The 22,769-nt window shown below is 35.6% G+C and overlaps 1 protein-coding gene across 1 annotated transcript; it reads left to right on the top strand.

Annotated features, from left to right (window-relative positions):
- The first annotated feature begins 3,362 nt into the window (after positions 1-3,362).
- On the top strand, positions 3,363-9,526 carry LOC134806582 (facilitated trehalose transporter Tret1-like). The gene is made up of 3 exons (XM_063779890.1): positions 3,363-3,538; positions 6,479-6,620; positions 7,741-9,526. Exons 1-3 carry the CDS (start codon positions 3,419-3,421, stop codon positions 8,994-8,996), a joined length of 1,518 nt encoding a protein of 505 aa, XP_063635960.1. The 5' UTR covers positions 3,363-3,418; the 3' UTR covers positions 8,997-9,526.
- Positions 9,527-22,769: the final 13,243 nt, after the last annotated feature.

A 22,769-nucleotide genomic window follows, 5' to 3' on the forward strand; every position in this document is an offset into this window, starting at 1 on the left:
GTTATGTTCCTATTAATATTATCTAAGACTTTATTACAAAACATTTCATTTTATTTTAGAATTTACCCGTTTTTTATTGGTTGTCCAAAAGACCAAAAGTTGGTTTTCCATAGTAGGACAGATTGTCCCCTTGCTGTAGTGCACCATAAAACTTTGTAACATGAAAAAATACTGTTGCGGAATTGATATTTAAACACATAATCATTATTATGGATAAGTATCATCAATAAAACATACCGATTTGTTATGTTTGCATGTAACGGTTTATGTGTTTCTTACGTTTATATTTTGTCCCTTGAATTATCCTCGCCATGCAGGTCAACTGGACAACCATAAATTACTTATGAAACCTAAATATAGATAACGTAGCAAGATACTTGACGACAAGTTCAAATTTCTGGTAAGCAGATAGGCCTACCCGCCATTTTGATTACACGAAACTCGCGGCGTCAGTCGGTCGAGTACTGTTGGAGAGTGTGGGTGGCTTTATTATATGTCCATCGGACAACTGGCACAAATACATACATACTTAACATATTACAATAAATTGTATTGTACCAAATACTATTTTACATATATTTTACCGTAAGGGTGAAATAAACACAAAAAATCTTTAGTATTTATTATCGGGCTCAAAGTATCAACCATAAACCATAAACAAGACAAAATTATCTTTTAAATAAAATATATAAATATGGGCTATTGCCCATTTTTTCTTATTAGAAAAAAAATAAAATCAAATTCAAATGAATGTTATTAAATATTTATCATCCAAAATCATCATTTAAAAGTCAATTCTACCAGCAAACATAAGAAAACAACTCAAAATTTGCATTTGATTACTTTGCCTCACATGTGAATTACTGATAGCAAAGTGCAAATTTGCTATCCGTTTTTGAAGTGCAAAGTAAGGCTTTCCGAGCTGGTGTGGTGAAAAATAACTGTTCTATAATATTATTTCAATATACCTAAGTACCTACTTAGAAACGATACGCTAATTATTTTTTAATGAAAGTATAGCTAATTATTTAGACAAACTAGAAAATCAAACAATGTTATTATTGTAACAAATGATTATGAGTTGACCAAGTTAACAACGGCGACGTGTGATTTAGAGATGTAGAGTGACGTGTATTTTCCCACAATGATAGTGACAGCTGGCCCCTATTTCACCAAGTACGACAGGTACGACAATTGTCATAAAATTACAGACCTCTGTTTCACCACACCGACATTTGTCAGTGACACATGTCGAGTGACAATTGACAAGTGACAGGTGACAGGTGACAATTTCGTAAATTGTTTTGTATAGAATTTCATATAAACATGACAGGTATTTTGGTACAATCGTCCATCTTAAATTTAATGACAATTATTTTGTGAAACAAGGGTAATTTTTACTAGTCGATATATTAGTCAATTCTTGACAAGAGATCGTTAGATGCTTTCAATGTGCCGTGTTGTCATCACTAACATGATATTGATTGAGATCCCAACCCCATCTAATGCAGCGTATACCTACATTATTTGTTGACAAGGCGTGAAAGCTTTAATTTTTTGTTACTTTTAAGTTATTTTTTCTGCAAATGCAAAGTGCAGTGACGTCAAAGTAGAAATCTATTCGTACCTACTATATATATCACCTCTGTTGCTTTCGCGGAGATTCATTTTCTAACCAAAACCCTAACTTTACCGTTAGTGCCCAACTTAACCCAAGTAAATTATTAAAAAAAAAACAATACCTACCTAAGCATACCTAATTTCGCTACCGGTCCCCAACGTAATCAAAACTATACTGAGACTTATTCCAAATCCAAATCCTAAATGTTGAAGTACTAAACGCCTTCGTAGGCAACAATTACTATTTATAGTGTTATTATGATTTCATGCTTGTTAAGAAGAATTTAAAAGCGATTTAAAGCGATTTTTATTTGTACCCCAAAGGCGAATTAAGGGTACAAAGTTTTGCCAACGTTTGCCAATAACGGGGTTTGCTAACAACGAAAACACTACAATTGTCACCTAAGCCTGACACAGCTCCGATTTCATGTCAAGAATTACCGACAAATTGACAAACATGTCGACTTATAAAAACTACTCTTGTTTCACCAAATCATTGTCATTAAATGAAAGATTGACAATTGTAACTAAATGCCTGTCAAGTTTATAAGCACTTCTATACAAAAAGAGTTTACGAAATTGTCACTTGTCACCTGTCACTTGACAATTGTCACTTGACATATGTCACTGACAAATGTCGGCTTAGTGAAATAGGGCCCAGGGGACAGTCATTACCTACTGTCACTAGTTAATTTCCTTATCGGTTCCTTAAATAATTAAATTTTATAACTATGCTACGGATATTGATATGGTTTACATAATTATGACTAGCGACCCGCCGCGGCTTCGCACGGGTTAGCAAATTATACATCTAAACCTTCCTCAAGATTCACTCTATTCATAGGTGAAAACCGCATGAAAATCCGTTCAGTAGTTTTTGAGTTTATCGCGAACAAACATACAAACACATTATAAAACAAAGTCCCCCGCCGCGTCTGTCTGTTTCTGTGTTTGTATGTGTGTTCGCGATAAACTCAAAAAAACCGGCCAAGTGCGAGTCGCACTCGCAAACGAAGGGTTCCGTACCATTATCTATAAAAACGGTCACCCAACCAAGTACTGACCCCGCCCGACGTTGCTTAACTTCGGTCAAAAATCACGTTTGTTGTATGGGAGCTCCACTTAAATCTTTATTTTATTCTGTTTTTAGTATTTGTTGTTATAGCGGCAACAGAAATATATCATCTGTGAAAATTTCAGCTGTCTAGCTATCACAGATCACGAGATTTAGCCTGGTGACAGACGACGGACGGACGGACGGACGGACATACGGACGGACAGCAGAGTCTTAGTAATAGGGTCCCGTTTTACCCTTTGGGTACGGAACCCTAAAAACTACTGAACGGATTTTCATGCGGTTTTCACCTATCAATAGAATGATTCTTGAGGAACATATAAAAAATATTTATTTAAATACCTACTCGAATACATAGAAAACACCCATGACTTAGGAACAAATATCCGTACTCATCACACAAACAAATGCCTTTACCAGAATTTGAACCCTACTAGGTACCCACTAGGCCAGACAGGTCGTAAAATCATTCGCGTGCCTCAGTTGCAATATAAAACGTGTTTGTTTATAAAATAAATCAAATTATTAATGACTTAAGCGACAGTTAATGATATACAATCTTATATATATAATTACTCAAGAGTTCTTTGTTACTAATATTTGATCGCCTTCGAGTATGTTTGACTCATTGTGATAAGATAATATCGTATCTATTAAGAGATCCGAAGAACATTTAAAACTTTGTTTCGGGCTAGTGGCACAGTGCTGACCGGTTGTCTCGCCATGGCGCACGGAAACATAGTGATTTCTGCGGAATTGGAGAAAATTCACAAGCAAAGTTTAGAAAAAGACAATGAAGTCAAAGATGTGTATTACAATACGAAAACGCCGTATCGTAGACAGGTGTGTGTTACATACATAATTTTAATAAGTGTGGTTAGTGTTCAAAAACGCGAAAATTTTGTCTAAGTAAGGTAAACGTAAGGATTAAGTATACGTATATAAAGTACCATTTAAAAAAAATTGTCAATTTAGGTTACCTACTTTTCGGCATAAAGTTGCAGGCTTTTCCGTTTCTGACTACTACCTAACCGGCATCGGTGCCGAAGTTACCAACATATCATTAATATTAATTGTCATATGTGGCAAAACTGCAGTAAGTATACGAAATTAACATATAAGATTAAGCCTTATAACAATAAAAAAGCCTACAAATAGTACAGCGAATCAAAATTGAGACAAACGCATGAAAATCCTAGAATTGAGCAAAGATAAAAATGTTTTAGGGACTTAATTTAGGTAAAACCTTTGGGCATATACCTATGAGTTTTGTGAAATGACCCGCGACTTAAAATGGCCCAGTTTGTCATTAAATTTAAAAATAGGTAAATCAACCTTAAAAATATACATTTGTTAAAAACGTTTAACTTCTATAATGTATCTACTTCGAATGAAAATACATAAACATTCTTTATATTTTACGGCAATTATGGTGAATTAATGCGGAACTAAAGAACCTAAGCACCTATACCTACATAGGTATGAATAATAATTATAAGATTAAAATAAATCTCGTTAATATACCTATTCAGGTTCTTATACGTATTAGGTATCCATAACAGTATTCGTGTTTCAAAAATAAACGGAAACTAAAATACTTACCTTGGAGTCGTTTACATCAAGCCCTTGAACTAGTTTGGACGCATTTATTAACCTGAACTACCTAGTCTGTAATAGGCATTGAATTATGATTAGACAATGACCAACCGGACTTCCTTGGCATACCTTGTTTGCATTGTACATAATTAGGAAATATGTGTGCCTTACTATAATTGTAAATTGAACTGTGACCTGTAAACGTTCTAGCGACAAATCGCGGAAACGGGATATAACGGGATACAAAATGATTGTTAGCAATTATTAAATGAGCGTTTAATTATTCAAAACTTTATGAAAATTACATTTTTATAGATACCTACAACGCTCACTATTATCCTTAGGATAAATACAGTTAAGAAATTATAACAAACCTAAGTTCAGCGAACTTGAGATAATGAAAATGCAACTTTACTAATCATTAATGATATGACTTCCACGTGCTGCCCTTGTTTAATAGGTACTCGTACAATGTATGGCAGTTGATATAACAATATTACGTAAATATGTAGATAATATGTATACACATAACTAATTCCGCGACTTAACCACGATTAAATTTATACAGTTACCTAACTATAATTATGGCACTTAATATCTTCAAATGTAGATAAACAAAAGTAATCTCTTTCATTCCCGAATGTTAAGTTTCACTTGGATCCTATTTTTTGGTTCCTGATGGATACTGATTATATTGACTAGAACTGATCCTGATATACTTAGTTTCAGCTGTGCTGATAAAGGACATTCGTTTAAATAGTGTAGAAAATCACGTTTGAAAAATACTGTAATAAAAATGGAGCGTGACACAAAAGTAGAACGTGTTATCATGAACGATTTATAGCAGCAACGATGTCCAGACCGAATCATCTCACGAAATTCAGACGTCAACTGGCCACCAAGATCATGCGATTTAACGCTGTGCGATATCTTTCTTTGGGGTTTTGTGAAATCTCGGGCGTATGCGAGTAAACAAGAAAAAATCCCTTGAGCTCAAAGTCGGTCATGGTCTGTATTCACTAATCAAAGCCGTGGGGGCCATTTGCCGGATATTTTATTCCATACATAATCGGAGCATGTCTTCTTTATATTGCAATATTTGCAATTTAAGTACCTATCAAAAGTTATTAAAAAAATAAACGTTTTTATTTTTTACGAAATAGTGCACTCTTATTGAGACACCCATGATGTATTCAATGTAGTATATGTATGCACTGACCATAAAATGTCTTTATCGATACGCTTTTAATTTGGTAACGTTAGATTCTAATTTATAAGCGGTTATATCAAATGAGGTTCAATTGACCCCGGCCTACCGTAAGTACTTACGTACAATATCGATGTACAATAGCTGGCGCCAATCGTTTATGGAAATATGTATAAAGGTTGATGTTACTTGTAGAATATTTACTAAGATAGTTAAAGTTAAGGGGTTAAGTTAGATAGTTAACAATGCCTCAAGGGCCTATTTTAGATTTAAGCTAGTTATTAATTTAGTTTAGTAGTACCACTGTATATATATATTGTATGTAAATAAATGACTCCCAACGTTAAAGTTAAATATTAAGCCATCTTCATTTCTTTAAACTAAAAAAAAACTAAAACAAATTGTTGTTATCTTTGATCCCAAGTAGCCACAATAATATAAATAAAACTGATTCCTATACTGTACCAATTTGCCACTGCGATTTAATTGTAAATTATAAACAAAAATATTACCATTACCTACCCGTAATCAGGTTATATTAACTTTGGACACTCAAAATATGAAATGTTCATTTAGCGATTCATCTCATGCTGTACGGAGACAATGCATAATTTCAGAAAACATCGAAATATGAACGATGGTATAATTACCGCGAAGTTCAATTGACCCAGTCTACCCTGGCTACGGATTCTGTAGTAAATTAACTTTGTAATGCAAAAACGTTTGCAAACGATACCATATTGTTTAGAAATACCACGATGTCTCATCCGATACAGTTAATTTTTCACTTTTGTTTGGTTTCTAAAGTTTCAGTACTTTTGCAAAAATTGTAATAATACTTATAAATAAAGATTGGATTCAAAACCCCGAAACATTTTCAATAAATAAATATGCTATGAGAAGCTAGGTACCATCCGAGTTAATCTCGAGTAAAATTTGTTACCTTATTGTCAAAATTTAATTTAACATGTTGATGGCAGACATTGGCGGCGCTCGGCACGGTGATGCTCAACTGTGGAGTTGGAGCCACGGCGGGCTTCTCCGCGGTCCTCATACCTCAGCTGAAACACGGCAGGAACAGGCTCGACCACAAGCTCAACACTGAAATGGAGTCTTGGGTAGGTACGTGTATCTGCTTTTAATGTTATGTCATCATCATCTTCCTCGCGTTGTCCCGGCATTTTGCCACGACTCATGGGAGCCCTTCCAACCCAGAGGGTAAACTAGGCCTTATTGGGATTAGTTCGGTTTCCTCACGATGTTTTCCTTCAATGAAAAGCGACTGCTAGGTAAATATCAAATGATATTTCGTACATAAGTTCCGAAAAACTCATTGGTACAAGCCGGGGATCGAACCAGCAATCTCCAGATTGAAAGTCGCACGCTCTTACCGTTGGGCCAACAGCGCTCATTGCTTTCAATGTTATGTAACAACGGTTAATAGTCAATCATAGAAAGAATGCCCGCTGTGCCGCGTAATTTAGTGAGGTAGGTACCCGTACGATTGTTTAGGTAGGTACTTATGAATGTCGTGCAGGATGATAATATTAATAAAGCGTTCGTTAAAAACAATAAATTATGATAATGTGAGATAGAGTTACACCAAGATACGTCTGCAACGATTTTGATAGCACACGCAGTGCAAGTGTCACTTAAAATGCGTCATAAAGGTTAGTGTTATTTATTTTGTCCTATGCGTCATAGTTTCATAGAAGTTTGACATTGAACATAACACTTGCACTGATGCACTGCGGTTGCTATCAAAATCTTTGCAGATTTATCTTGGTCTAACTCTATCATTATTACTCTAGTACCCACAAAACAAGCCTTATTGTGCTTGCTATGGAACTAGATTGATTCGTCCTATAATATTTATTTACGTTTTTATTTATTCTGTTCTGAGTCATTTCACGCCAGTTGATTGAAGCGCAAACAAGTTCATAAGAATTTGCGCGGCATACTTGATGCGCTTCTTACGTACACTCTCTTTACTTTGAGGAGCTTATTAATACACATTTAATATCTAAGAATTTGTAATTAGCGATAACCGCAGATAAATTGTTTTTTTGCGGTAATGTGCCTACATCGGTTTGCTTAATTACTTTGACACATTTTTAATGAAATGGAATTCATTAATAAAGTGAATATGCAGTTTAGCGACTGGTTGTATCTGTACCATTATTGTTAAGTAATTTAATTATTTATTGAATTAAAGTCTGTTGAATTGTTTTTTTTTTTTCAGCTGCTGCCGCCTCATTTGCGCTTATATTTGGCAACCTGATATCGGGGTACTTGATGGAGAGGTACGGCCGAAGAAGTTCTCAGATTATGCTATCCTTTCCTTATATGGCCGGATGGGCCATCATTGCCTTCGCAGATAATATATATTTAGTGCTACTTGGAAGATTCATCACTGGATTTTGCCAAGGCTGGCTGGGTCCTTTGGGCTCGGTGTTTGTTGGAGAAGTCAGCAGCCCTCTAAATAGATCTGTATTTTTAGCCGGTTTGTCACTGGCCATAGCTTTCGGAGTGTTCATGTCGCATCTTTTTGGAACACTAATGCACTGGAAGTACGCAGCTCTACTTTGTGGATTATTTCCGCTAATCGGATGCATTTTAACGTACTGCGTCAAGGAGTCTCCTACCTGGCTAGCTTCAAAAAACCGAATCGATGATTGCATAGAATCATTCCAGTGGTACCGCGGAACAAGTCCCGAGATGAAAAATGAACTTGACAAAATTATATTTGAGCAATCTCAAAGAGATCAATCGAAGAGTAAACTAAAAACCTTACTGGCAAATATAAGAAAGCCTGAATTTTGGAAGCCACTCTGCATAATGATCGTGTTTTTTATTTTAACGCAGCTAACTGGAGTTAATGTTATTTGCGCCTATACTACAGAGATGATGAAAGAACTGATCGGGAACCATGCTAACAGGAGTACATCGAGTGCAGCTATGTTGAGTATAGATATTCTAAGATGCGTATCCTTAGTTGTTGCGTGTTTCCTACTTCGTAAAGTTGGTCGTCGACCGATGGCTTTATTCAGTGGAGCGTCTACATGTCTTACTCTAATAGCGCTATCTGCTTACTTATATCTTGTCAACAACCGTGTCATAAGACATATATCGCCATTTGTTTCCCTGAGTCTGATAGCTATTTATATTATTGTTTCTAATTTTGGTGTGGTACCTTTGCCGTGGAACATGGTCGGCGAGCTGTTTGCCACGGAGACAAGGGGTTTAGGCTCAGGTTTTAGTGTCATGACTACCTCGGTAGCTTACTTTGGGACGATAAAAACTGCACCTGCAATGTTCGAACGCATAGGACACCACGGAACATACCTATTTTACGGATTATCTACTATGCTGGGAACTATATTTTTATTCTTCTGCTTACCTGAAACGAGAGGTAAAACTTTAATAGAAATCGAAGAGCACTTTAGAAACAATAAACAAACAAAGACGAAACCTGTTCCTGATGACGGAACTGTATAATCCTTTGAATATAATAGGTAATTTTGAGGATCTCTTTACTGTAAATAGTCTATTTTAACAGTTAAAATATTTAACATTAGTAAAATTATACAAATTGTTAAGTAAATAGGGAGTAATTAGTTAGACTATTTGTAATTAGCTATAACCGCAGATAAATTGTTTTTTTGCGGTAATGTGCCTACATCGATTTGCTTGATTACTTCGACACATTATTAATGAAATGGAATTCATTAATAAAGTGAATATGCAGTTTAGCGACTGGTTGTATATGTACCATTAATGTTAATTTAATTATTTATTGAATTAAAATCTGATGGAACCAATAACTAGATAACAATTATGTGTCAGTAATAAATAAATGTGCCATTATCACGCAACTGCTCTTTGCACAACCTTAGGATTTTATGATTAACTATGATTAGGAAAAATAAACTGCAGGCTTACAATGTATTTACTCGTGCTATTTATTAAAGATTACTTCGGACATGTAAAGTCTCATTAATGTTTACTGTCCAAATGATGCATTTTTTACTACATATTATCTACTTATAATACATACAACTAGTAAGTACATACATCTTAAGTTATATTATTAGGTAGGACCAGTCAAATTAAGGTCAACAAATAGGACAACCATTAATTTGACACAAAATGTGACTTTTTTGTGTGAGTAACGAAAGGCTTGCTTGAAATCACTTAGTTTGTCATGATGACATTCTATTTAAAAAGTTTTTAAAATATAAATTATACTTAGGCATTGTTTTTTAAATAAATATTTTGTATACCTACATTTTTGTGATATTTACTGTAATCCGATACCTACTTACCTATTTATTATTTACGATACACATTTCATTACTATGCGATAAGAAGGTATGTACGGTCGACGGTACGTGTTTCGACTCTATCAATCAGATGATAGAGTCGAAAAGTGGTAGACCACTTTCTTGGCTGACAGTACGAGTATAAGAAGCTATAACCCTTCAAGTGGCGCCAGCGAAAACGCGAAAAGTAGTTATGTGGCGGGGCCCCGGTGGGTGGTCAGCGCAGATTAAGAAAATTTTACAACATCGTCGATTTGAGCTTTTCTATGTTTGAAAGTATATTAAATCACATATTGTTAGAATCAGCGTTATATAGGCTATTTGAATATAGCAATTAAATTATTCTAATGTTTATACATTTGGCCAGACCTAATCAAACTCCGGAAGAATGACAGTTTTCCAGCTTCCTTGTTAAAAATGACTACCACCATAAAACTAATTGATTATTGGAGGTAATTGCTATTTAATTATCAAAGGAAGACTTTTATCTTTAAGATTAAATCAATAAAAGGGACCTAAGATACAATTTATTTTACAAAACAACCTCTTAAAAAACTAGACTGACCTCGGACTAGGCGGTCGCTCCCGAATGAATGGTCCTCACCTACAAATTTTATACCAAGTGTTTTTGTGTTTCTTATGGTATGCTATCCTTCTCTGACTCGCTACCTAATTTTGGGCGCTAGAAGAGCGTAACTATACTTAAATGCGTTCAATTTCACCTCTAAATACGTCAACACCTCATTAACCACTTACTGGTGGATGACAGTTTACTGATTTTCGCATCGACCATTCACGGGTTGACCGCCACTTGAAGGGATAAGAAGATCTTATACAAAGAGACTCCTTATTATATTCATATTAAATACCTCCTATTGTAAATTATGGCTCTAACGATTCCTATTTAGTGAGCAAGAGTAAAGAGTAAGAGCAAAAAAAAGCCTAGTGGTCCAATTTACACTTAAGCTAAACAAGGTAAAATGGGGAAATTAACAAGACCATTAAAATAACTGTTGGCACGAATGGCAATAAATCAAAATAAACAAAATCAAATTCCAACTCGTTTTTTTGCGAGGAAAGTAAAATCAATTAAAAAAACCGGTAAGTGCGAGTCGGACTCGCGTTCCAAGGGTTCCGTACATAAGTCCGACTCACGCTTGACTGCACATTTCTAATAGGTTTTCCTGTCATCTATAGGTACGAGTAAAGTACTATTTTGTGTATTTTTTGAAAATTTTAGACCCAGTAGTTTCAGAGATAAAGGGGGGGAATGATCGGACAGACAGACAGACGCACGAGTGATCCTATAAGGGTTCCGTTTTTTTCCTTTTGAGGTACGGAACCCTAATAGAAGAAGACACCTCATCAGGACACAACGACGTCGGGGTGGTTCTTAAAAGATACGTTATTTTTGTTTTGACGACACCTTAAAGGATACAACATTAAAAATAGAAAAATTAATAATTTATGTGGATGACTGTATTAATATTTCTGTAGTACAGTTATGTTGATGACAGTTGTTTGCGTAATACCAGCAAAAATGTAGGTAGCTATATTTTCATACTATGAGTCGGTATATAGCATAGTGGTTTTCAGTGGTTATACACTTTGAGTCCCGGCACAGACTGCTCAGACCGGTGCAGCCCGGAAACCTCGCAAGTGTTGTGAGTTGTGACACGTGGACGTCTCATCCCACCACCATCTGGGCTATGCACCGATTCCCACGTTCGTGGTACGCGACGAGTTTTTGTCGGCGCACGACAAAAAGCCACCAGGATAACATCTGGAGAGAGGATTCGGCTATTTTTGGAGTGGCTTCGGTGAGTGTTTATGAAGTAAAGTGTGCGGATGTTATTAATGAATGCTTCAATGTGACATAGGCACTTTAAGGGCTCGATAGAAAATATAAAGTCAATCAATCAGAGTAACTTCTCCTTCTTTAATGTACTGCCAGAAAATCGCTCAGTCAAAGAGGACGTAAAACCTACACAGAAAATACTATTGGGAATTGGAATGGACCGATATTAACCCTGATTATTGGTTTTTAATGCTTTGTACCACTAAAGTCTGGCTACTCTCTGACTGCATTCGGGACCGAGGGACCAAGAATCGGTTGTGAATTGCGACCTGTAAAGGAGAAAATTCGAACAAACGAAAGCATTTTTACCCAAGCTGAAACGTAGACCCTCGCTCGCTCGGTGAATAACTTAAATACGTAGAGAGGCTCAATCTGCCTGCTAGTTATGGCAAAATTAATGCGGCAGTCAAAACACATTGTACTAAAGGTGTTTTGACTGCCTTATTAATTATGCCGAACCTTGCAGGCAGCTTTAGACAGGGTTGTGAATTTTTGATTACCTAAGAAACATATTATAAAATTTAGGTTTTTTCGGTTTAGGGATTTAGGGAATTTATTTAAAACCATAAACAATTAATATCAAACTTACAATAAAAAGTAAACCAAAATTAAAACTACCTATAAAACTAAAATTATTCCCGGAATTATTAATATAATGTAGTAATTACATATTATGATTTATCACAACTTAACGTCGGTGACTAACATTCTTAGTCAACATATCCAAACGCACAATGACATTTGTGAAAGATAAAGAACAAAGTTGCGACAAAGTACAGAGTACACATCTCATCTTAGTCATAAATGCATGTTTAATGACACGTGAGAGTTCGAGGTATGCATTATATGACTTTATAATTATTTAAATTTTCTTACTTCCAATAGTTTTCATTGTCTTTACGACAGCTTTGCGTACGAATATCTGCGTATATATGTCTTAGTGACAATCAATGTGAAAGACTGACAAGTAGACTTACCACGACTGCCTTAGCAGTGTCAAACTGACATAGTCGCTAACGTCTGCTTAGGTAACTTACTTTCTATATTGAATATTTTTTTTATTTATTTATTTATTTAACATACGCACAACCATCTTTACAGGCTATCCTAATTCGACAGTATGGAATTTTAACACAAACGAAACTAAACAACATAGGTACATTATTACAAATTACAGTAACACAATACATATAACGTGGTTGTGAATTCGTTCAAAGAACAAAAAAACAAATCTAACTCGATCGCTACTCGATTAAGGGTCCGAATTGCGCGCGTAAAGGGGGCCTGGCGAAGGAGTTGCGTTCGAGCGCGATATATTTTATATTTCCATATTGGGATACCCTTTTCCAATTGAGAGGGGATTTTAAATCTTCTCGAGGCAGAGGTGTAGGGTTGGAGCCGGTGTAGCTTTATTTGACGTTCATAAGCGCATTGTAATATGCGTACTTGAATAAACTATTTTTTATCTTTTATCTTTTATAACTCGCTCGCACTGATATGCCTAGTACGAGCGAGATGCCTAGAAAGTAAGTTACGCTCACGATAGCGAATATGTCAGTGTCAAACTGGTGGTAGCCGTACATGTACGAAGAGGTACAGAATTCCTTGGCCGTAGATTCTGCTTCGGTTTTACAAATATCGTACGAAGAGACAATCTTTCTGTATTCAGCCGTTTTGATTACATAGACAAAATAAAAATACGTCAGTATAAAACTGTAGGTAGGTAATTTACAATGTAGTAGGTATTCTACTTATTGTATTTTAACGGGCAATTAATTCAGGGAAATTAGCTAAAATTAGGGCATAATTAATGGAAGACTTTTTTCAATTGGGATACATATGTTCCTACTTTATGGACCGAAGTTATTTTTCATCAACCCTCCCCACCCCTCCCCCCTCTGCGTTACCCCCCTCCCTCCATCGCAAAGGGTCCAAAACGCAGCTTTTCTCAAATTTGAATTAAACCGTTCGAGATACAAGGTACAGAAAAAGTGTGTAGGAACGAAGTGATCCTTAATAACTATTTATCTCTTATACACACTATAATGATATCACTTATAATAGTTATAATTTTTGTGAAATCTGTTACTAAATGTCTAAACAAGGTTCAAATGTTGTGAAACCACAATTAAATTATAAGGTACGAGTATATGGGACAAATCAATAACAGAACTATGTCACGTCGGCCTCACACAGATCTTGATTGCCCATTATCATTAGATTTATTAGTATAACAGACGTTGACGGAGGCCATAGACAATGATAAAAGATTCAGATTGCCTTTATTTTCCTGTCAACCCGTGTTTTACCCTCTTGTGCTTATATGATATCAATTGATAGTGCGCAGTGGCCAGGAACGAGCGGAACGAATATTTTAATATTTGAATGCGCTTGCGCCACGTGGCTGAACGGAAACACTGCACGTGCTCCCAATTAGAAATGGAAAAGGTAAAAAAAAAAACTTGACTAGGTCGCTCCGAGCGCGCCCCAGTGGGAGTCGCCTATCAATGATAGAAAGCGAATAACTAACCCTTTTTTGGAATTATTATCCTTAGGGGTTGATATTACTTTCGGTTTTTAATTTGTCGATGGGCGTAGTTTTATTTTTCAAAATAAATTTACTTACTCTTCGCTGCTTTTTAGCAAGTATTAAAATTTCATAGTCAGCATACGAGTAGATACCATTCTGAAAGTAAATAAAGATATCTTGAGTCAGCAATTTTGTCATACCTACATATTTCATACGAATAATTGAATCTGCGGGATAATACCTACCATATATCCCTACGAGTGGTTACTGGCTTAACGGCCCGATTCGAACTTTAAGATACATCAATTAATAGATCTAGAAAAGATATGGATTAGATATGTCAGTGTCAAATGTGACGTTTCTTCAAACAAAAACGTCATTTTTGACACTGACACATCCATATCGTTTCTAGATCTATTAATTGGCGTATCTTAAAGTTCGAATCGGGCAGAAATATCGCTAATGCTTGTAGTACAGATGACAAAGCTGTAGTACGGGTGTACGGTTTGGTCATATTTATACGGTTTGTTAATACAAGACTTAATTACACAAGGAGAAAGGATATAAGAAAGTAAATTATATAAGATGTAATGTTTTGAAAAGATGTGTTCCGCCGAGTTTGTTGCCGCCGGTCCGATATTGGGATACCCTCCTCGAATTGAGGGGGGATTTAAATCCTCTCGAGGCAGAGGAGGGTTGGAGCCGGTGTAGCTTTTTTGCGGTGTAGATTTGACGTTCATAAGCGCATTGTAATGTAGACATTAGTCAATCAAGTAGACTTGATTAATAAACTATCTTTATCTTAAAATAAAAGTAAGTGTTGTATAAAAAAAAACATTTTTCAATGTACATTCAAATTCGTGTATATTCATAGGTTTTTGAATAATTAATCTATACGCTACGTTTGGCTGGAGGCCTGGAGGAAGCAGGGTTGAATTGGACGCGATCTGCGGAACTGGCATATGCTCAAACATTATGGTATGCATATCCGGCTTTAAGTTAGGGGGGATGAAACTAATAAAATAACTCAGTTATTTACTGCAATATTCATTATTACTTACCCAGTGCATTCATATTCAAAAGCTTGCGATGATAGTTTTTTATTCTTATCTTAGTCTGACACAGACACTTTGTAAACTTGTTTGTATCTTTTGATATCGCAACTTATTTTTAACTACTTAACAAGTAGTATTTACACATGATTTGGTAATGGTATTTGTAAATTGATTCTCAAAAACAGCTTAATAATTTATAATAATATTCAATTTATTTTACAATTTATATGTTTACAAGCACGAATGATTCCTCTATCTAGGTTTAATTCTGGTAGAAATACATTTTCCCGAATTTTGTCAGCGTTCTTGGTCTAAAGAAATAATGTAACTATTCAATCTTCGAGCAACACGGAAGGGAGGCGGCATTCGCACTATTTCCCCTCTGCCGAGGTACAAGATTAGCGCGTCAATCTAATCTAGCGCGGGTAATAAAACTAGTTGCACTTAGATTTTTCACTAGACCGAGTCCAGACGCGCGCGTGAACACTGCTGCACAAAAATGCCTGTAGCTCGGTTTTTTGTTATAAAAAGAGGTCGGGGACATCAAATTTACACAAAGAAAGTGTTACATTTCACATGTAATATTTTTTTTTACATATCATACGTTTAATTACATTCAAACACAATTATTATATTTTAGTCTCATGTAATTGTTGGATTTATCGATTTTGCTCGCTCAGTACAAATTGCGGATCGGTCGAGCGACAAATCCGACTTCTCATCTCTCAGAATACAATAACATACTTCAACGAAAATGTGTTAGTGTGCGTGTTGTGACACTTGTCACTCGTCCGTACACAAAAAGAGATCGAGGTTTGCAAGATTTGTCTTTGACGTGTGTCATTTTCTATGTATTTGTGTCGTCATTACAGATTCGATTTTGTATGTAAGTGTGTGAGAAGTGCGACTGTGTGCACCTTTCCCCCCGCGAAAAATGGCAGAAAGATTTGTACGGTGAGATATCGCTTGGGCCCCTCCCTTCCGATGTGTCGGAAGCCGGTGTTGCTCGAAGTATTCAATGGAAGTCTAGGTTCTTAATTAAACAAATGTCGTACGTACCTATTGCAAAAACATACTGACCGATTACGTCGCACGAGAAAAGGTGCCTAAATGAAGAAGACCAACTTTTGTTCGGAACTCAAAGTAGCCAAAACGTAAGAGAACATATTTTTTCCATCAATGGTCTCACTGGATTTTTTTTTCAGTATTTCTATCAGTATCAGTATTTAATCACTTTTTTAATTCCGGATCGAGATCCCGTTATCACTCAGCGTATTTATGCATGTCCGTAACAAACAATTTGTACGAGAAACCTTTAACATGTAGTCATAGTTATTACTTAGTTCATCAGACATCTTACATGAGTCTGAACTGGATATTTCCAGTGATTTGTTGATATAGTCTAATCATAAAGATATATGGAATTGGAGCATATGATCCTCACGCAAGTGTGTGGATAGCATTTGAGTCATCTCATTATCGAAGTAATCCTCTTTCCTTGTTTGTTTTAATAATCAGAGCAACTTTATGGTTATACTTTATAAAAGTTTTGCTAATATTTTGTCTTGGAAAAGTACCTATCATGTCTAGAAAATATTAGATGCAATGAAAAAGACAGTGTAATTCCAAAACGATGGTCGTTCTTGTCTATGTGACAGCGTGATAAAACGGCATCCGTCACTTTCTATCGCGCGGTGTTAAAAAGTGACAGTTATTTTATCACGCAGCATGCAGGTAGAGTGCTAAATATAGAGTCAGACCGTGAAAAGTCTGCAGCGAATTTGATAGCCCATGCAGTGCAAGTGTCATTTTAAACGTCAAACTTCTATGAAATTATGACGTATAAATAACACTTACACTGCGTGGGCTATCAAATCCGCTGCAGACTTTTCTTGGTGCGTATCTCATATACGTATTGGTGGTGGACCCAGCTTTCCTTATACCCGTCATTGGATACCTTTCATGCCCTTTTGCACTACGTCTCTCCGCTTGGGTTTGCCTCTGGATTTTCGACCGAGAACGCTAATTTGGTGCTTTGATTGGATACTCGACTGTGCATTTGGCAATTGACAATACTACCGCAAAATGTACTAGATTTCCTCACATTTTCACAAGAAAACTATACTAATAATATGCTTTTACAAATGTACATTTTTTTTAACGCCGGGTTTTACACATGCACGTTCAAAAGGCATTTGCTAGATTTAAGCGTGTTATTTTACCGCGTAAGGTAATACGCCATATGACACACTTCCCGCAACTATTCTATTTTGGTATTATAATTGGGTCTTGCATGCATGAGGGGTTCGGCACCGGCTGCCTGACAAGTTGGTAACTTGTTCCCGATTATATCTGCAGTACATTTGTTCAAATGTTCATATTACAAGTCGTAATATCAAAAGGTTTATACCTAGATGTAATAAATTTCCAATAAAAGTTTTATACTTATCAACTGATGATGCCTGAAGTAGCATAATAATGAACGTTTTCACCACACCAGCTCGGAAAGGCTTACTTTGCACTTCAAAAACGGATAGCAAAGTTGCACTTTGCTATCAGTAATTCACATGTGAGGCAAAGTAATCAAATGCAAATTTTGAGTTGTTTTCTTATGTTTGCTGGTATAATTGACTTTAAAATGATGATTTTGAATGATAAATATTTAATAACATTCATTTGAATTTGATTTTGTTTGAAATTTTACATTTAATAGGTATTTGTTTCGGGTTGGTGTGGTGAAAAATGTTGTGTTTCACTCGGGGGCAAATTTTGTTTAACCCTCGTGCTTTGAAACCCTCGCAACGCTCAAGATTCCATTTTTCGAACCACTCGCTACGCTCGTAGTTCAATTTTGGAATCTTTCGCTTGCTCGGGTATCGATATTAGCACGAGCGGTTAAACAACAACTTTGCCCCCTTGTAAAACAAATAACTATTACCAGGACGTCGGTTGACTTAGGACTTAAGTCCTTTAGCGATGTATGGTGATTGCAATTTTCATACGTCAATTTCGCTGTTGTTAGAAAGAACGTTAAAAGTTGGACCATATTTGGCCCACGGGAACTGAACGAACTCGTTGCAGGTATGCCGTACTTGCAAATATTTTACACAATGACGAATAATTAATGTAGAAAAATTATCTAATACTAAAATTATTTAATATTTCAACTAAATAGCATTTCTAAATTTGACCTTGTCGTCTTTTATCCTATCGTAAATAATATAATATTGAATCATTGTTGGCTCTTATTCATCAGTACCTATTTCCAGTGTGTACATTGTACTAGTCACTAAGTACTATGTATAATACAGAAATCTGTCATTAGTAAAACAAAGCGCTAATTTGTTTAAATGAGCAAAATGTTACCCATTGTTTAATGTGTTAATTGTCATGTTATTTTAAAAGTGGTCGTTATTATTTTTGGGACTTGTACAGCAGCGTTGGTTGGTCACTTTTAATTCACAGTCATTGTATAATAACATATCAAAATATTTATTTTAATTCACAGTCATTGTATAATAACACTAATAACATATCAAAATAGTCCCCTATTCAAGACAAACAAGACATACGTATTATGAACTATGGCAATAAGTTTGAATGCGTGTTTTTATGCTAAACTAGTTACATCGATATCTTTAAAACTTGACTGTACCGTCAGCTGAACAGAACAGACCCTGTCTGTATAGAAAGTTTGTACCATTTCTGTAGCATTGTTAATTCGACTTTGTACAGTCAACAACACTCCCAGCTGTACATCGGTGGACCTTATGCCTTTTGTAATAAGGTCCACCGATGTACAGCTGGGAGTGTTGTTGACTGTACTAACCAGCCGTTTTACGAAATAGCGTTCGCAAAACTACACATACGAGCAATGAAAACATATTAAGTTATACTCGTATAAAGTGGCCAAGCAAAAATCACCAGTCTTCCATTCTTGAGACAGGGGACCGATTTTTGAATTTCGATCGCTCGATTTCGTCACTCGAAAATCGGTGGAAAACGGCGAAATGCTGAGTTTTGAAAAACGAGCGATAGAAATTTAGAATCTAGTGGTATTGACCACTCGATTTTAATTCTATTAGTACAATTTAAATGCCTAGTAGTGCAGATATTATTGAACGAAATACACGAAAACGAATGGTCGAAATTCAAAAATCGGCCCCCTGGTAAGATTCAGCGGGCACAAATCCGACTAAATTATTTCTTATTTCGTTCTACACGTGTTGAATTAAATTTTGCGGGTATGATTGAAAAATAAACTAACGTTGCTTCATCCTAGATAATTATGACATAATTAGGATTTTATTAGACCCTACAGCAGAGTAATTGCTGATAACGCAATTGATAGATAACCTAGTGTGCTAAATAACACAAAATCACTTATTAGCTTGAACTACAAAGATTATTATGTTAATTGCATCATTTATATTTAATTAATTAATTATGTATTGTATTAGTTAAAAATTAATTTGTAATTTAAGAGTTATAGAGTTAATGACGGTTAATAACTTTATCTCTCTTTATCTTTATCTGGCTGAGCCTAGTGTGGGGATCACTGTACTGCCTCGATTGTAATATTAATTTCTTGAAATAAATATATTTTGAATTTGACTTTGAATCTTGTTTGTGTTGATCAGCCCATGTCTAATGTGCCTGCAACACATGTGAATAGGTAACGATGCATGTTGGTGTTACTGCTCAAATTCGATTCGGAATTAAATTAATTTCAAATGTAGGCATATGTCGCCATGACTTTTCAACTTTTGCTGTGTTATTTAGCCCGTATTGATTTATGTGTATGTTCTGTAGAGAATCTGGCGCGGCCAGATGGCCTGCTCGCCTACCGTATGTTGGGAGCAGATTTCGTCGGGATTCGGTGCAATTTCACTGTCTACTATCTCGAGCAATCTGTCTCGGATGTAGAGAAGTCTAAAAACATGTTTCCAGTTGCTTTGCAGATGTTCTTTAGTCAAAGGTTATCTTTACCAAATATTCTAGAGCAAATATATTACCAGTATCACCTCCACCACTCAATAACTGCGTGGTAAGATCAACATTGTTGATGCGACCACTATGTTTGTTTTTTACTTTCTTACGACTTTTCTAATGATAGAATACCTACTTATGATAATATTATGAATGTTTAGTTTATTTCACTACGCGGAAATTTCATTTAACTAATTTTTAATTTTGTAGAAAATAATGATAGGTACTATGTAGTAGGGTGACTGCTATAGTGTTGGGACAATATATAGTAATTAGCAACAATAATACTTCTTTTCGCTTGTTTCTTTCTGATTTGTTAGGAAACGCCAATTACTATGTTGTGGCCAATAACTCCAGGAGTCACCCTACTTAGTCACTTAGATGAAATTTTTTGATAATTTTAGGCCCAAAAACTCTTTATTTGTTACATTTATTTAATGTCATCAAATCTCAGGACCCTAAACCAACAGCCAAAGGCTTTGCATGAGACGTGGAGATTATAAACAAAAATTTAAATCTTCGAACACGTGGTTCGTACGTTTTATGCGAGCGATACGTTGAAAAAGTGCTTATTCAGTTTTGTTCGCTGTTCCCTAAAGGCAACGCGGTTTTTTGCCCGTTCCCATGAACCCTGGACAAAGGAGCGACCTCGCTGAAAGACCGACGAGATCCACGCAAGAATAAATATTGTACAACAATAGGGTAGCTTCTTTGACTTTACCTTGCTTTTGTTGGTGGAATACAATTTCTTGATACTTGGTTACTGATGGCAAAAGAAACCGTCTATTTCTAAACGTACTATATATATATACAGCTGTACAGATATTTATATTTATTCATAAAATATCAGAGGTGTTTGTTTCAATAACAAAATAAAAAATATAATATATATATAATGATTTGGATTTTTTATTTTGTTATTGAAACAAACACCTCTGATATTTTATGAATAAATATAAATATCTGTACAGCTGGACCGAGAGAGATAAGTGTCATGATTTCATAAAATTGTTTTGTAAGGTTATGTTATTCCGCCGATGGTTTGTGCTGTGATGATGGTTTGTGATGATGAGGGTTTTCTAAGAAAAACGTCATTGGTTTTAACTATGAAAGATCCATAACACAAACATACCGGGGTCAACCGATTACGATATTGGTCATCTACGGGATTCACTTAATGACATGACAGTTACAAATGGAAACTCCGGACGAATATTATGGTAATTGGTCGAAACATGCTGACCATTATACGACCAACATATAATTATTTTAATAAAGTTTTCCGTATCACTACAAGCATTAGAAACTAACATTATTTAATAAAATTACACCGAAAGTCACGCATGTCATGAATAAACGTCACCTAAGCTAAGCGTACTAAGAAAACGAACGTACGCACGCATCAAGTATCAAGGGTACTTCACCGCCGTACACAAGTCAACAAAAGCCGTATCGTGCCGTAACGGACTTTTTCGGTCCGATCAGGAGCTCTTCCTCATAGTATCCGTATAGTATCTTTGTCATGCTAAAGTGAGTCTTTTCCCACGCATCTCATATATTAAAATGTATATTGAAATCTAAATAAATTACAAAATCCTTAGTCAAACCTTGGCTTATCGGTGATACTTGGTAATTCGGTGATAATGCGTTGTTATCTTACGCTGAGCTTGCAATGCTGAAATGTAAGCAATTAAATCGCTGCCAACCCGATTGCAAGCATCAAAATTGACAGCTGCCAACGATTTTATAGCTCGCATTTCCTCATGGTGAGAACTGTGTAAGATTATAACGGAGTATCACCGAATTACCAAGTATCACCGATAAGCCAAGGTTTGCCCTATTTTCATCAATGCAAATATATCGATAAGTAGGTACTTAATTGAATTAAGCATTTAAGGATTATGTAGATAGTCCACAAGGTATATAAGGCCGTCCGCGGCTTGCTTAGTGACCATTGTTCTCACTTACTATAAGTACATAGAAAGCTGTAAAATTTGGCACAGGTTTACCTATACATGACAATCATTTAAAGACAGCAGTTGAGATCATATTGCAATTTGGAAACAAACTATTGTTCGACTAAAGATTGTAAGTTATAAATAGGCATACCTACACCAAAGAAAATGTTAAGAAAAATATAAAAGCTCAATCCAAGAACTAAATTGATTTACATTGCAAAATAATGTTATAAAAATCTATTTTCACCTGACATCACATACAAGTAAGGGAAAAGTGCTGTACTTACCAAATTATCGACGAGCGATAGTAAAAGCGGCAGCAGTATGCCTAATCCAGATAAGGAAACTGGAGAGGACACTTGTTGTAATTTCGAAGGATAATAGATAGCCACTTGCTACTGACTTGAGTGACGCTGTGTTCTTTATGTGAGACCTTAACCGATTTACTCGTACTACCTACTATCCATTATCCATTAGCAACGAAAAAGTGAACAGCATTTTTGAAGTTCTAATACGTTACGAACATATAAAAAAAATAGAAACCACAATCATACTTTTT

The sequence above is a fragment of the Cydia splendana genome, chromosome 3 (assembly GCF_910591565.1).
Source record: "Cydia splendana chromosome 3, ilCydSple1.2, whole genome shotgun sequence".
Taxonomy (NCBI): Eukaryota; Metazoa; Arthropoda; class Insecta; order Lepidoptera; family Tortricidae; genus Cydia; species Cydia splendana.

Excerpts from the sequence above, each read along its gene's own strand:
- LOC134806582 (XM_063779890.1), top strand. The coding sequence starts at position 3,419 with ATGGCGCACGGAAACATAGTGATTTCTGCGGAATTGGAGAAAATTCAC. Across the intron at positions 3,539-6,478 it reads AAACGCCGTATCGTAGACAG|ACATTGGCGGCGCTCGGCAC; the intron begins GTGTGTGTTACA and ends TGTTGATGGCAG. Across the intron at positions 6,621-7,740 it reads TGAAATGGAGTCTTGGGTAG|CTGCTGCCGCCTCATTTGCG; the intron begins GTACGTGTATCT and ends TTTTTTTTTCAG.